This window comes from Gekko japonicus, unplaced genomic scaffold (genome assembly GCF_001447785.1).
Source record: "Gekko japonicus isolate JY-2015 unplaced genomic scaffold, Gekko_japonicus_V1.1 scaffold668, whole genome shotgun sequence".
Lineage (NCBI taxonomy): Eukaryota > Metazoa > Chordata > Lepidosauria > Squamata > Gekkonidae > Gekko > Gekko japonicus.
The window spans coordinates 500,142-514,542 of record NW_015174861.1 but is presented as its reverse complement, the minus strand read 5'-3'; the positions used below and the strand labels follow the sequence as shown (position 1 = coordinate 514,542).

General features: G+C 43.4%; 1 protein-coding gene across 1 annotated transcript in view; it reads right to left on the bottom strand.

Annotated features, from left to right (window-relative positions):
- Positions 1 to 1,193: 1,193 nt before the first annotated feature.
- CRLF3 (cytokine receptor-like factor 3) overlaps positions 1,194 to 14,401 on the bottom strand; it is a 36,090-nt gene continuing 22,882 nt past the window's right edge. Inside the window, exons 7-8 of the mRNA XM_015424695.1 lie at positions 4,114 to 4,226; positions 1,194 to 2,884 (exon numbers count right to left, since the gene is read on the bottom strand). Of these exons, the coding sequence (XP_015280181.1) occupies positions 2,628 to 2,884; positions 4,114 to 4,226 (370 nt within the window). The 3' untranslated portion in view covers positions 1,194 to 2,627. The remainder of the gene's footprint in view (positions 2,885 to 4,113; positions 4,227 to 14,401) is intronic.

Sequence of the window (14,401 nt, the reverse complement as noted above, 5' to 3'; positions counted from 1 at the left end):
CCAAGCTATTCTTCTGACTACCTATAACTCAGTCCATATAAACAAAAAAAGAAAGGCAAAACTACTGATTGTCAGTGCAAGGGGATTTTTTTGGTATGCCTCTACTTTAAGGGGGGGGAATGGGTTGCATCTGGCTCAGGAAGAATTTATTTAGAAACACAGCCGCCCTGCTTTTTATCAAATAGTTTAAGTCAACAGAAAAAGTTTCTTCCTCATACCCCTCTCAATGCAAATATACTTTGCCTCTGTAAGGCATTAGAGGATACGATTGCATCCAGGGCAGCCAATGAAGCCTTGTGCACTGAGAATGAGTGCCACCAAGAATCCTGGTGCTTTGCTGCACGGATGAAGCCTAGTGCCCAAACAGTCCACCAGAGGTCTTTTTAAAAAGGGATACTTTTCAAGCCCTTGCAAGCCAGGCTAAGGCCCCTTGGAACTCCCATGCCAGCACGAGAGAGCTCTTAACACAAAGGCAGTCAAGCAGTTACTGCTAAGGGGCTTCCGATGGTTTGTATCAACAAACTCTTCACTTTTCTCCTAAAGGACGGATGGTACGGTAGCCCAGGCCATTGCGGCCAAAGCTGCTGCCAGAGAAGCTACATCCTAGGACACGACCAGCTTTCAAGCAATATTAATTGGGACCCTCTTCAGATATTCTTAGAGAAGCAGAGCTGCTATCAAACCTGGGAACTGGTTCTATGAAAAAAGCGCACAGAAAAAAAGCCCACAGTCATAAATGCTCACAGGAAGAAAACCCGCATGGAAAACTGCCCACACGGGAAAAAGCACCATATAAAGCGCCATAGACATTTATAATTGTGGATAACCATTGTGGATTAATGCTCTCGAGTGTAAGGCTTGGAAGGGAAAATACAGGAAATAAAAGTGACCATTTTGTTATCGACGAACTTTATTAAGAAGGAAAAACTATACTAACAGAAATTAAACTATATAGAAATATTTTAAAATAAAATTAAATACTTAAAATGTATTAATTTACCATTTGTCAACCTTTAATGTTGGTATGCAGTAATTTCTAAAGTATTTAATTTCATTAAAATATTTCTATATAGAGTTTAATTTCTGTTATTATCGTTTTTCTTTCTTAATAAAGTTTGTTGATAACAAAATGGTCACTTTTATTTCCTGTATTTTCCCTTCCAAGCCTTGACATGGTACTTTTCTGCGTGGGCTTTTTTACTGTGAGCATTTATGACTGGGGGGGGGTTTCTGTGGATTTTTTCCCCTGTGTGCTTTTTTCCAGTCATCCTGGGAACCACATGGGCTCCTAAACACACAGAATATAGTTTTTGTGATATAGTATCACATAGTCTGAGCTGCCTTAGCCACACAAAAATAAATACCCTAAAAATGCAGCATGTCAATGGCTTAAACCGAGGGGAGGGGGGAGAGGTTTGAAGCTTGGGCCCAGTATACATAAGCTTATACATGTGCTACAAAGAAGTTGTTCCCCAGTTATTACCATTACCCGAACCCTGTATTGACCCTATGCAAGCTATGAATGCATTTACATGTACCCTTTTCTATACGGTACCTCCTTGATTGCAGGAACATTCTCCCACACCCCAATGCCCCCTTCTCCTAAGCTACTGCAGAATTGTTCTTTGAATCCCTTGATCAGTAAGGAAAAGCTTGACAAGTAATTCTGGATGAGACCACATTTTCCTCTGTGGGTTCTCCTCAAGAATGTTCAGAACCAACACAGAATCTTCTTACACAAAGGGATATTACTAAAGAATACAGAAGTTCTGCTGAAACTGTGTGATGTCATCACCGTAAGGGCACTTGCTGTGAGAGCTCCTGCAGGATTCTGACGTTTAAAAAATTGTGTGAATGCACCATTTATTCCAAAGCTTGACCGAAGTGCAACAATCCAGTGGTATGTAACTGGATGCTGCACGGTTATTACTGAAAACTTAATTCTCCTACACATACAATACTGTTCCATAAAAGCCTGCAACTAAGGCACATGGTTAAGGAGTGGAGGCAGAGGTACTGTACATTTGAACAATCTCAGCTTAAGATGTTGCTGTTTTGCTGCAGTAAAACAATGGTACCGCCCACCAGAGGAAAAGAAGTGTTCCAATGAGCAAAATGCATCAACATCAGATTCCAAAGAGGAAAACCACTGAAGCATGATCAAGACTATGCCCAGCTGTGGTTTACTGTTGCAGTACCTTCCTCTGAGTGAGATAGCATGTCTAAGAGTTTGGTCCACTAACCCTGAGCCAAAAATAAAAGCAGCGTTAGGCAAAGTCCAATCTGTACAGTAAGCACAATGATGCATAGATAGGAACACAGTAATGGGATCCACTCTGGGTCTCACTCCACCCCGTAAAAAAATAATCTAAACACATAAATTGATATCAGCCCTGAAAATCTACTTAGTTTTCCAGATGTTTCACCTCTATATTAAGTGAATCCAGTAAAGAGGACAGAGTTCAAGTAATTCAATCACATAGGACAGGTTTTTGTTACGGGGCTCACTCCTGTACAGACTCTATCCCAGTGTACTAAAAACACACAGTTTAGGAGACTGCTCTAGCAAACCACTGCGTCACTGAGTCCAACTGCAGAGGGACGCAATCTAAACACTGTTTCAGAGGCTAGAACACCAGCACTTTCCAGCCAGGGTAGGAAAATGAACATCCAAAATACAGAGAACCGCAGCACTGATCAAGTACCCAGTCAAAGACCACTTCCCTGTTGTTAGAACTAATTGTGACTCTAAGTTTGAAATTCCCCCCTTCATTGTTGTTGGAAGGACCCAGGTTCACAGCTTCCATGTCAAATGTCACAGCTGATCCTGAAGTAACTGCAGGCAACTGGTTTGTCATCTCTTTGCCATTCACAAATACAGCACCTGAAACACGCAAGGTAAGAAAATTAGTATTTCACGTACACACACAGAGATCACATGAAAATCCAAGAAATTCTGGGCCATGGCTTCAACTTGTATAGATGGGCTTGTATCCAGCAGTGCACAAGTGGAAACAGAAACAGAGTTAGTGTAGCTCTGCTTGCTCAACATCTTGTGTAACAACTAGCAATTTCCCTCCTATGTGTGTTATGTGTCGTCAAGACACTTCTGACTTTATGCTGACCCTATGAATTAATGACCTCCAAAATGTCCTATCATCAACAGCCTTGCTCAAGTCTTGAAAGCTGAAGGCTTCCTTGACTGAGTCACGTCATCTCATGTTGGGTCTTCCTCTGTTCCTGCTGCCTTCAACTTTTCCTAGCATTACTGTCTTTTCCAGTGAGTCTTATCTATACATTAGCGTGCCCAGAAATTGGTTCCATGGCATCTTGGGCAAGCAGAAAAGCACGTGGGGACACAATAAGTTGTGACTTAGCGCAAGCAGCCACGGTGGTCTCTTTCTTGCTTTTCTGCTCATTCAAGAGCTGTTGCACATGTGGAAATTTTGCCGAGCAACCAGCACAAAGACAGCCTTGCGAACAGGACCGCACAATTTACTATTTACTAGCCTATTCACATATATCTATGTTATATATCAACAGCAGGGGAGGAAAACAGCTTTCTGCCTCTCCCTCATATTTATTAAAGCTCCCCTGCCTGGTCACCTGGAGGAACCTCTGAATTACCACAAGTGACAAGATGACTGTTTACAAGCATAACTCAAAGAAGAGAAGAAGAGAAGAGATTGGATTTATACCCCGCCCTTCACTACCCAAGGGAGTCTCAGAGCGGCTTACAAACTCCTTTCCCTTCCCCTCCCCTCCCTGTGAGGTAGGTGCGGCTGAGAGAGCTGTGACAGAAACTGCTCTTTTTCAAGAACAGCTCTTATCAGGTCATCCAGCCAGATGCAAGTGGAGGAGTGGGGGATCAAACCTGGTTCTCCCAGATTAGAGTCCGCACACTTAACCACTACACCAAACTGGCTCTGAAAAAACATTCCCTCCAGTCAGCAACACACTGACTGGCGGTACCACTGATTCTACCTTTCTAGAACGTGTGATTGTTAGGTTGCACTACAGGTCGCACACAATAAGGCAGAGTCCAGGCAAAATCAGCTGCTCTGTCACCTTTACCCAAGTTCTTTGTCTGCAAGAGGTCCTCGAGCAACTCACCATTGGTGCTAATACACACTGCTTTGTCCCGCTGCAAAGAATCACAGCCGTTCTGCTGCTCCACACAAACACCTATGCTGTCTTTTTTGTCCACTGGGCCAACTGTTTCAATTCTGCAGAGAAAAACTCACAAGAGTTTACTACACTCTGAAACTTTAAACATTAACAAATGTAAGTGATATCCTGTTCCCTTTCAATGTTATTGTTAACAGGGCCCTAGCTAACGGCAATAGTGCCTGTGTTTTCTGGGCCTCCATTCTTCTGTTGTAATCTATAGAAGAAACTTGATTTCTGAACCCTGTGGTTTGCCTAAAGGGTTCCTTTTTTGTGATGCAGGCAGCTGGAACCACCACACATTTCACGAAATCTTCATGTACGCTGCATTTACCAACTGACTTCAAATGCTGAGAATCGTTCAGTGTTCACGCTCCCATTGGACACAAGCAATGGGAAAAGCCTGCCCTGCCATGCAACCTCAGGAGAACACCAGATTGCTTTCATGATGACCTTTTGTAATGGGACATTGATATTTGCCCTTTCAAGTTAATCTGAGGATGCTGAACAATTGCATACATAAAAGGCAATAAAACACACATACACACTTTAAGAAGTCCAAGTTAAACTATTTTGCACCGGTAAATTGTACTGCCACCAAACACTGGCATTTCTTTAAATGTCTAGCACTCACAGCTTCAGAGAAGGCTTCTTTTCAGATAAAAAAGGCTCTTGAGATTTTTATCTCAAGCAGCAGCATTCACCCTGGTTCAATCAAAAGCTAACACCTATCCTCACATTTAGGTAGTATGTCTGAATTGCTTCTACATGAAAACATCAGTACTGTTCCAAGCTGCTCACGGGCAATTTTGCAAAAGTGATTCAAGAAGATATGCAAGGCTCCTTGCCCATGACGATCTGCCTTGATAATAAACTCAATTTCTGGCAGGTTGGATTAACAGGTGAGCACTCTTCCAACTTTGAAAAACATGCAACACACAGCATATATAACGGCAAGCTCTATTTTTATGGGCAACACTGCCTTGCTGTCCTTCAATGTTCTTCTCAAACAGTTGTATGAAATCCGCTTGAGAGCACAGCTTCTTGTGTAACTCTGATAGGTCCGCAGACTCCCAATTTAGCCTCCAGCAGTTCTGAAACCTGAAAACCTCATATGGGAGAAGGAGCATTTACCAAAAGAAAAATGACATTTCTGTCCCACATGGCTGCAAAGAATGGGCTGCAAAATTCTACCACACAAAAGAAAGACTTGGACTGGGTTTCACTATAAAACATTTCATTTAGGTTTCTTGGGGAGCTCCTTGGCCTCCCCAGGAATATTTCTTCTCTCCAAATGTCTGGTCTGTCATGTCTCTATTGCCTCACTCTGTCAAAATCCTAAGGTCTATTACTACTGCAAGCAGAAGCAGTATGGCTAAGTACATATAGGCCATCTTAGTTGACAAGAGTTGTTTCATCAGTGTAGGATTCATATATTATGCAAAATTACAAACACAAGGCTCTTACTTTTATGACTGGCCTTAGAGTGAAGGCTGAAAGAGATACGATGCTTGGGAGCTCCTGGTATCTCTTCTTCTCTAAAAATCAAAGGCATGGGGGGGAGGGAAGTCCCATTCATACAGGGATTGTGAGAAGAGGGCAATGATTCCATTTTCCCCTAACTGAAATGTTACCAGGGCATCTCCTGTTTACCCTGTTGGGGAAATAACATTAGGTCCCTATGTATGTCTAATTTTTGGTGGTGGTGGTGGGGGGAGATATAACAACCTGTCTTTAGAGAACCTCCCAGTGTCACATATGAACACACATGAAGCTGCTTTGTTTACTCAGACTGACAGCAGTTCTTCAGGGTCTCAGGCAGAGGTCTTTCACATCATCTGCCACCTGATCCTTTTACTTGGGGATGCCAGGGATTGAACCTGGGGCCTTCTGCATACCAAACAGAGGCTCTAAGATTCAGCCACGGCCCCTCCATCCGATTGTCTAATCAGACTGGTAGCAGCTCTCCAGATGGAGATCTTTCACATCACCTACTCCCTGATTCTTTTACCTGGAGATACCACGGACTGAATTTGGGACCTTTTGCATGCCAAGCAGATATTCTACCACTGAGCCACAGCCCCTCCCCCAAATATAGTTAGTCCAACTGATATAACACTTAGTCTGGTTGACCTGCAACAAGCTATTGTCAAGGGAAACTTTTTGATTCTTGCATCATTTTGAAGCATCACTGGTATGAAATAACAAGACAGATTCCTGTGGCCTTGTGTCATTATTACAACATGCAAATCACACAGCAAAGCAAAGGTATTTTGCCTTCAAGCTCTATGTTTGATTGCTTCTGCACTAGAAAGAGGTAGCTTCCTGCAACACCTGGAATAATTCGCTCTTGTACCCCTGAGGACTCAAACTACAGCAGCTCTTAACCCTTGGCCCTTTTTGGGTCTCAGACAAGGACCTGAGCTCAGCACCGATTGTGACCAAACTCTGGCCATCTGCAAAACCTTCAGCCTGGGTAGCAAGTGCCTCCAGAACAGCGATATGGCATACAACAAACCTGGATGCTTCTTTGCACTGTGCAAGAAAGGAAACCTGCCTCCTCCTGGCCTTTGCCAGACCCCAGGCTGACAGTGATTACATAGAGGACAGCTCAGTAAAACAGAGCTCCTGTCCAAAAGGCAGAATCAGCTAACAAAATGTTGGGTTAGGATGACATTCATGCTTTGCAGCCCTTCTCACTCTTCACTCTGAAAAATCCCAGATCTGAATTTGCACCTGACTTAGAAGACAATACTAATAGCACATGGGGGCTCCCTTAAACCAAGTTCCACTTGATTTCCCTAGCAAGAAGATAGGCAGTAAGCATTTTTTACTGTTCTCCAAAGCAGACAACATATTGCAATACTATGATGTGCATTTGGGAACCTTTTTGAAATGACACATTGTGCGATACCCACTGCTGTGGTCATGTGAACCATGCTTCTGACCTCACAAGCTTGAGCTGCAGGGTATACAAAATCTAAACGTGTATGAAAACAGGAGAGATTCATCTTCTGAAGTTTGTTTCCCCCACTTGGAATATATTGTTAGGGAACCGGGAAAGACCCAATATTTACTGAGCACTGGCACCGAGCATGTATTGTGCTAGGCATGATTCAGGAAGCAGAACAGACATTACTCTTCCTCAGACAGCTTATGTTTTTGCAAAAAGTGTTATGGTTGGTGTGATGCAAAAGGCTAAGCTCTCAGATTTGGGGTGTGGGGGAGAAGGTGGGAAGAATCGCACTGACAAAGGAAGCAGAGGACATGTAGCCCAGATCTACATGAGGCAAGAAACTGCATGTCCCAAAGAGTTACTAGCTTTTCTTCCTGGTCAGCATACTAGAGTATACAAGCCTGTCAATTTATTTTAGATGGGGTTTACACTATGATACAAACTGGCTATGGAATGTTTGTCAAAACTACAGGACAGAAAATAAAATGGTTTTCCTTGTGACTGAAAAAAGGCAGGTCGGGGAATAATTCTTCCATGATATTTGGACTATTATTCAAAATTGGAACCATGTTGCACTCCTAATACTCTAACCAAAGCTTTCCAGTCCCCTGGGAAAAGCCACAGATAGCTGAAGTCAGGCATTGTGTGTATGTGGGGTTTTTTAAAAAAATCTTGCACATCTGGAATTAATCCAGATGTAGGCTGTTTGTAGAAAGCAAACCAGAAAGTGAACCAGAGATTTACAATTTCCAGCTGCCTCATTTTTAGTTTTAAATCATATTTTGTCAGCTCATACAATTTAAAAAATGTCATTTTGAACATAATCAGCTTGTATACCTAAGGGCTCAAGTGTCTCTCTCTAGCTGGAGAATTTGTAAGAAACAACATATAAAACCTTTAGTTGCTTATTGAAACCATCTCAATGCTGCATCTCTGTTTTAAAGAAATAAGCATCCCCTTGTTGGATGAGAGCAAGATCCATCTCCACCCAGCATTCTGTTCCCTAGAGTTGCCTGCAAGACACCCCTGGAAGCTCCCAAGGAAGGCATGAAAAAGGTGGTTAGCCTCTTTTTGCTGCAAGACCTGGTATCCAATGGTATTCTGTTATTGCTGTTCATGGAGTTTCTATTTAATTACAACACTTTAACTTTTGCACTGAACTGGTAATTAATTATTGTATGGCACTGTGTGTACAACAGTGAGGAAATCCTAAAATTGTCTGGCAGCCAAAAGTTCTGGCTCTTTAGCATTATGCACCACTAGGTGGTAAGCTAGACTTTGTTTTTAAGGCAAGAGACATTTCAAAGGCAGATTGCTATTGCCTGCCTCTGTATCATGACCCTGGTATTCCTTGGAGTTTGCCCTTCTAAATACTAGCCAAAGCCAACCCTGCTTAGCTTCCGAGATCTGACCAGTGACTACTTGTAAGTGTGAGAGCCAAAATAAATGTCCTTCAAGAGTTTCTTTGTTTAGAATATGTATGTGGCACCTCTCCCGGGAACCTGGACATTCTGGCTTGCATACCTCTTAAATAAATTCAGAGGAGCTCTTGTCACTGAAGAAGGGCAATTCTGAATTAGGGTGTTTGTCTCTAAATACCCACCAAGCAAATGCACACAAAAACGATTTTAAAAATAAGGTTCTATGTACTCCTCTGCAATGTGAATGTCCATTTCACAGCAACTTGAAGGATCGAATGGAAGGGAATCATCGTTCCTTTATAAGCATTTATTAAAACATCGATATTCCGCCTTTCCCACGGCCCACAGTGGTTCAGGGTGGCTTACAAAAACCAGCAGAACAAGCTATGAAGACACTGAAGCCACAGCAAAAAAGACCTGTTATGAAAACCAAACAGTAATAATCTGTCATGATGCCCTCCACAGAATTAAAAACAGCATCCACAGATTACAAATTCAGGAGATATTCATGTTGTTAAGTGAGGTGGGGGTTCCTTTGGTCAAGATGCAAGAAGAGAAAGGAACTGACCAAAGGAATCTGACTAACAACAGTAACAATATCTACAAGGAAGAGGGGCACCCTAGTAATGTAAAACCAAGTAATGGCTCCAATTCCTCTTGTGCAAATGCAAGCAGTAAATCCAACAGGGTGTGCATTGAGTCTGTATCACAGAGCATTATGACTCTGGGATACAAAGTGCATACGGGACTGTGATACAGTGTCAGATTTACTACTTTGAGTTATCGAAACACCTAAGAAATCAGATGACATCTTCATGGAAAGGGAAGCCAGATGGATTATCAAGCTACAAAATCCGGCACCTGGAGGGTTAAGTGAGAAGCTTCCTCTCATACCACTGCAGTAGAAAGGGCCAAACTAATTGGATTCAGATGCTGGAGCTCTTGCCACAGAACAAAGGTTCTTCTTTAAGGACTTGCACATGCTAAACATCATTCTTTTTAGGAGGCAGGTCTAGCTTCACATATGGCTTGCGCAAACCCTAGTTTGCATGCAAGCCAGAACTGGAAACCATGTGCATTCCAGCTCTGGCTCGCAGACAACTATGATGAGCACAAACCAGTTTGCCCAGTTCAGATGCAACACTAAACTATGGTTTGCTCACATTAGGAAAGAAGGAAGCCCATCAGCTTGAGGTTCATTCATATATGAAATCTTCAACCGGCCTGCAGAAAAGCGTCCTGTCCCTTTAACAGAAGCTTAATCAGATGTTACTTACCAGATGGTTATTTACCTCCATGCCCTGAAAAGCTTCAGCTGCCCATTTCCAAACATTAAGTCTCTATTAAAGGGTCACAACACTTTTTCTCCAAGCCAGCTGGAACATTCCTGTTTCCATCATTCCCTGGATCTCCATAACATGCAGCTTCTGGGTTACAGAAGACCCTGAGGAAGAACAGTCTGTAGTGGGGGGCTAGGGGAATCAGTGGAATTTGACAATTTAGTCTGTAATCAACATTAGGTGAGTGATGCTACTTTTTCTGAAGATCCCTTGAATGCCTGTTTCGAAAACAGTAACATGGCATCAGTTTGCATATAAAATTCCATTAGATAAGCCAGGGCTTGTGATAAATTATGTTTTTTGTAACTGTTAAGTGAGTCTAGAGCTCGTATCAACCAGTACTGTTTCTTCTGAGGAAGAGATACGCTCAGCATGCACACTGGGATCCTTTTGCAAATATTGGCTTGCCCAATTTTGGATGGTCTGTTTTGTGTTTTTTGCCATTGTGATACAGAGAGGCCAGTAAATCCTCAGGGAATTGTGGAGAGGACAACTTTGTTAGTGAGGAAGGAAGGAAGAGGAAGGGGAACATTTTCATTGTTTGAATGGATTCTCTTGGGAACGATTAAGTTCACTGATAACAGCTTTCTTAAACAGATAACCACATTTGTGTAACAGACAGCACATCCCTTTGGGTGCACGTGTGCTCTTCATCATGTGCAGAAGCAGCACCCAACAGCATGTATTCCAAATAAATGACAACCTGCCTCACAATATCTTAAAACACAAATCATGGTCTCCTTGACCTGGAAAAAAAATCTAGCAATGCCTTTGTGAGAACATAATAATGCAACGGTTTGATATAAGCAAATCACAAAATGTACAGAACACCCCCCCCCCCCAGGCTAACCAGATCTCAAAAAAACCTTTTTTGGGGGGGGGGGGAGACCAGGGGGAAGTAAATTAAACAACTTGTCAGTTTAAGAATATAAGAGAGCTGGCTGGGTCAAACTGAGAGTCTACTTCACACAGCCGCCTGTTCACAACAGCAGCCAGCTATGTTTCTAGGAAGCATCCACAAAGGCCACAAAGGCAGCTGCTCTCCCCTCTTGTACTGCCAAGTATCGATTCAGAGATACAGTGCTTCTGAATCAGGAAGTTCCATTTTGCTATCGTGGCTACCAGCCAATGATAGGCTATCCCCCTTGAATTTGTTTTGCCCTTTGTTAAAAGCGATCTAAACTAGTGAACATCACCATGTCCTGACACAGTGTGATAAAATTAAGAAGAAGAAGAAGAGGAGGAGATTGGATCTATACCCCGCCCTTCACTTGGAGTCTCAGAGCGGCTTACAAACTCCTTTCCCTTCCCCTCCCCACAACAGACATCCTGTGAGGTGGGTGGGGCTGAGAGAGCTCTTGACAGAAACTGCTCTTTTTCAAGGACAGCTCTTATCAGAGCTATGGCTTGCCCAAGGTCATCCAGCCAGGTGCAAGTAGAGGAGTGGGGAATCAAACCCGGTTCTCCCAGATTAGAGTTCGCACACCTAACCCCTACACCAAACTGGCTCTCTTAACTATGTGTTGCTTGAAATATTACTTCCCATTGCTCTTTCTGATCCTTCTGTTGATTAATTTCCTTGTATGACCAGAGCTTTTTTGGTAGAAAAAGCCCAGCAGGAACTCATTAGCATAATAGGCCACACCCAACAGCAGAAACTCATTAGCATATTAGGCCACACCCCATGCCTTCCCTTAGCTTGCCTGGGTGCCCACGGCTGCGGGAAGCCTGGGCAAGCTCCCCTTCCCTTGGCTTGCCCGGGTGCCCTGCGGCTGTGGGGAGACCAGGCAAGCCGGCCCCTGGACAGGCCAGGGAAGGAATGGGGAGGCATTTAAATGCCTCCCCAATCCTTCTAGGGGGGCCCTGGCCTGGCCGCCTCGGAGTCACTGGGGAGGTCACTCTCCAGGCCTTCCCTCTCTAGCTACGCACACAGAGGTTTTGGCTGTAGTGGGCGTGGCCAACTCTGAAGCCAGCCGGAACTCCGTTCCTGTGCGTTCCTGCCCAAAAATAGCCCTGTGTATGACCATGAGTTATGCTATTAGGAAAGGGGGTAGAAAGGCCTCTCCACCCCTCCTTTCTCCCTCTCTTTCTCTTTGCTGTCAAGTCACAGCCTACTTATGGCAGACCCCTGTAGAGTTTTCAATGGCAAGAGACATTCAGAGGTGATTCTCCATTGCCTGCCTCTGTGTAGCACCCCTGGACATCCTTGGTGGTCTCCCATCCAAATACTGACCAGGGTCAACCCTGCTTCACTTCCGAGATATGACAAGATTGGGCCAGCCTGGGCTAGTCAGGTCAGGGTACTTTCTCTATACCATGCATAATCTTATAAATCTTCCCCCCCCCCCCAAACTATGAAGCCATAGATGCATTTGGGGAAGAGTTTCCCTCATAAGGAAGTGGCTCCAGTACTTGGATGAAGCTGCTTTATTCTGAATCAGACCATCAAGGTCAGTACTACCTACTCAGACAGGCAGTGGCTCTCCAGAGTCTTCGGCAGAGGTCTTTCACATCACCTACTACCCAATCAATTTTAGCTGGGGATGCCCAGCATCGAACCTAGGACCTTTTGTATGCCGAGCAGATTCTCTGCCACTGAGCTACAGCCCCTCTCTGATCATTCTGATTGCTCTTTTCTGCATCTTTGGCAGTGCTATACCATCTCCTTCTTGAGATGGAGGGAACAAAACAGCATAGTATTCCAAACATACGGCTAAACTGGGATTTTTCTAAAAAAAATTAAAACATTTAAACTCACACAGTCTCAACAAAAATACTTCTGAAGCAGTTTGTGACTTTCATTAAAACCATTAGGCTTAAAAATAGTAGCTAGCAGCATAACGATCTGTTAAAATGGCAATAACCTCATAAAAAGCAGCAATAAAAGAGAAAACGAAGAAGCAATACTCCAATTTAGAGCCATCAGAAAGATTTCAATAAAGCCAGCAGAAATAAAACAGGTCATGCTAATTTGCAGATTCTTTATCAGATCTAATATGGCATACTTTCCTTCTTGCTGACATAGCTGCTCAAATTGTCTCCTCCCCAAACAATGGGACTCTCTTCAGCTCCTGCCAGAATAAATACTGATGCACAGAATTCACTTAGCTTCTCTGCAGCCTCCCTGGCCTCCTTCAGAACTACTCTCACACCATTTTGATTCATTTCCTGACCCTGATATAATGTAATGAATATTTGTTGCTTCTCCTTATGTCTTACACCAGTTGCTCTTCTCATTCCTGCTGCCTCATCCTCTTCCATTTACTTTCCCAGAGGTTCTGTCCTCTTTTATTTTCCTCATCTGAGCAAGGTACCTGCTTTTAAAAGGAAGACCCCTTTAAGGGCTTTGCCATTTAATCACACTGGCATCTCTTGGACTTATTTGTACCCTTCCTTATATGAAATATACCTTTTAGCCAAGTCTTTAATATTGTGGTTTTAAATAACCTTTGAGCACCAACAAGGATCAGTTCTCTTGACTCGTTTCTTCAATTTGCTGTTAACTAATCCCCTGGTTTTTGAAAGAGATTCCTGCTTTTGAAATTAAAGATCACTTTCTGGGCAATTTTCCACCCACATGCATTGCATTTGAGAATACTATGTACACTGTTCCCAAGCTGTTCAGTAATACTTGCAGCTTTTAACTTCTCTAAAATGCACTATGCTACTAAGCCTCATATAAAGAGCTTCATAACAGTACATGATATGGAAAAACCATATGGAAAGTAAGAGACAGCATACACAGCCTGTTGCAGCTTTTGGGAAGCCCATTAAGCCAGGAGTGCAAAGTCAGAAGTCTATGTAATCAGAGAAGTCCCTCGAGCTGGTAATTACCGCTGGCACCAGGGCATTCCCACTGGGACCTGCCCCTGGCCAAAACAGCCTCATCTCAGGAGGAAGCAGCTCAGAGGATCTGCCCGGATTTCTAATCTCCTTGTAATGAATTAGGAAGCTTATTTCTGGAAGGAAACATACCCCAAGCAGCCTTCTCTCACAGGGAGTTTCTGCTCCAGGCAGCCATCCTAAGTCTTGCCTGAGCTGTACTTAAGTGGGAGGATGCAACTCCTGGATACCAGCAAATCTGCAACTCTCCCATGGAAGGAAACCAACTGCAACTGGAGTCTTCTGAGAGAGAACTCCAGAAGAATGAGCCAGCTTTACAGAGAAATGTTTGGTTAAGGAACCAGCCAGAAGAATTTCGAGTCACTGGGCTTTCCGAGAGCACTGAATGTTCCAAACTGAATTCTTGGAGCACAGCAAAACAGGAGGAGGAAGGCTCCTACTGCAGATAGAGGCATGTATAATTTACAAACATAGCAAGGCTAGGGTTATGTAGAGCAAAGGAGCTAGTGCTTATATAGAATCTTGAGACATCCAGCTTTCAATTTTTTTAAAAAACTGTTTGTTCAGCCTTGAGGTTTAGTACAGAGAAGGCTGAGAATAGTAAGAAAGATTCTGCAGCTGCAGGAAGGATTCTTCTCCGGTCCCATTCTCTGCCCCTGCAAGATGTCTCCCCT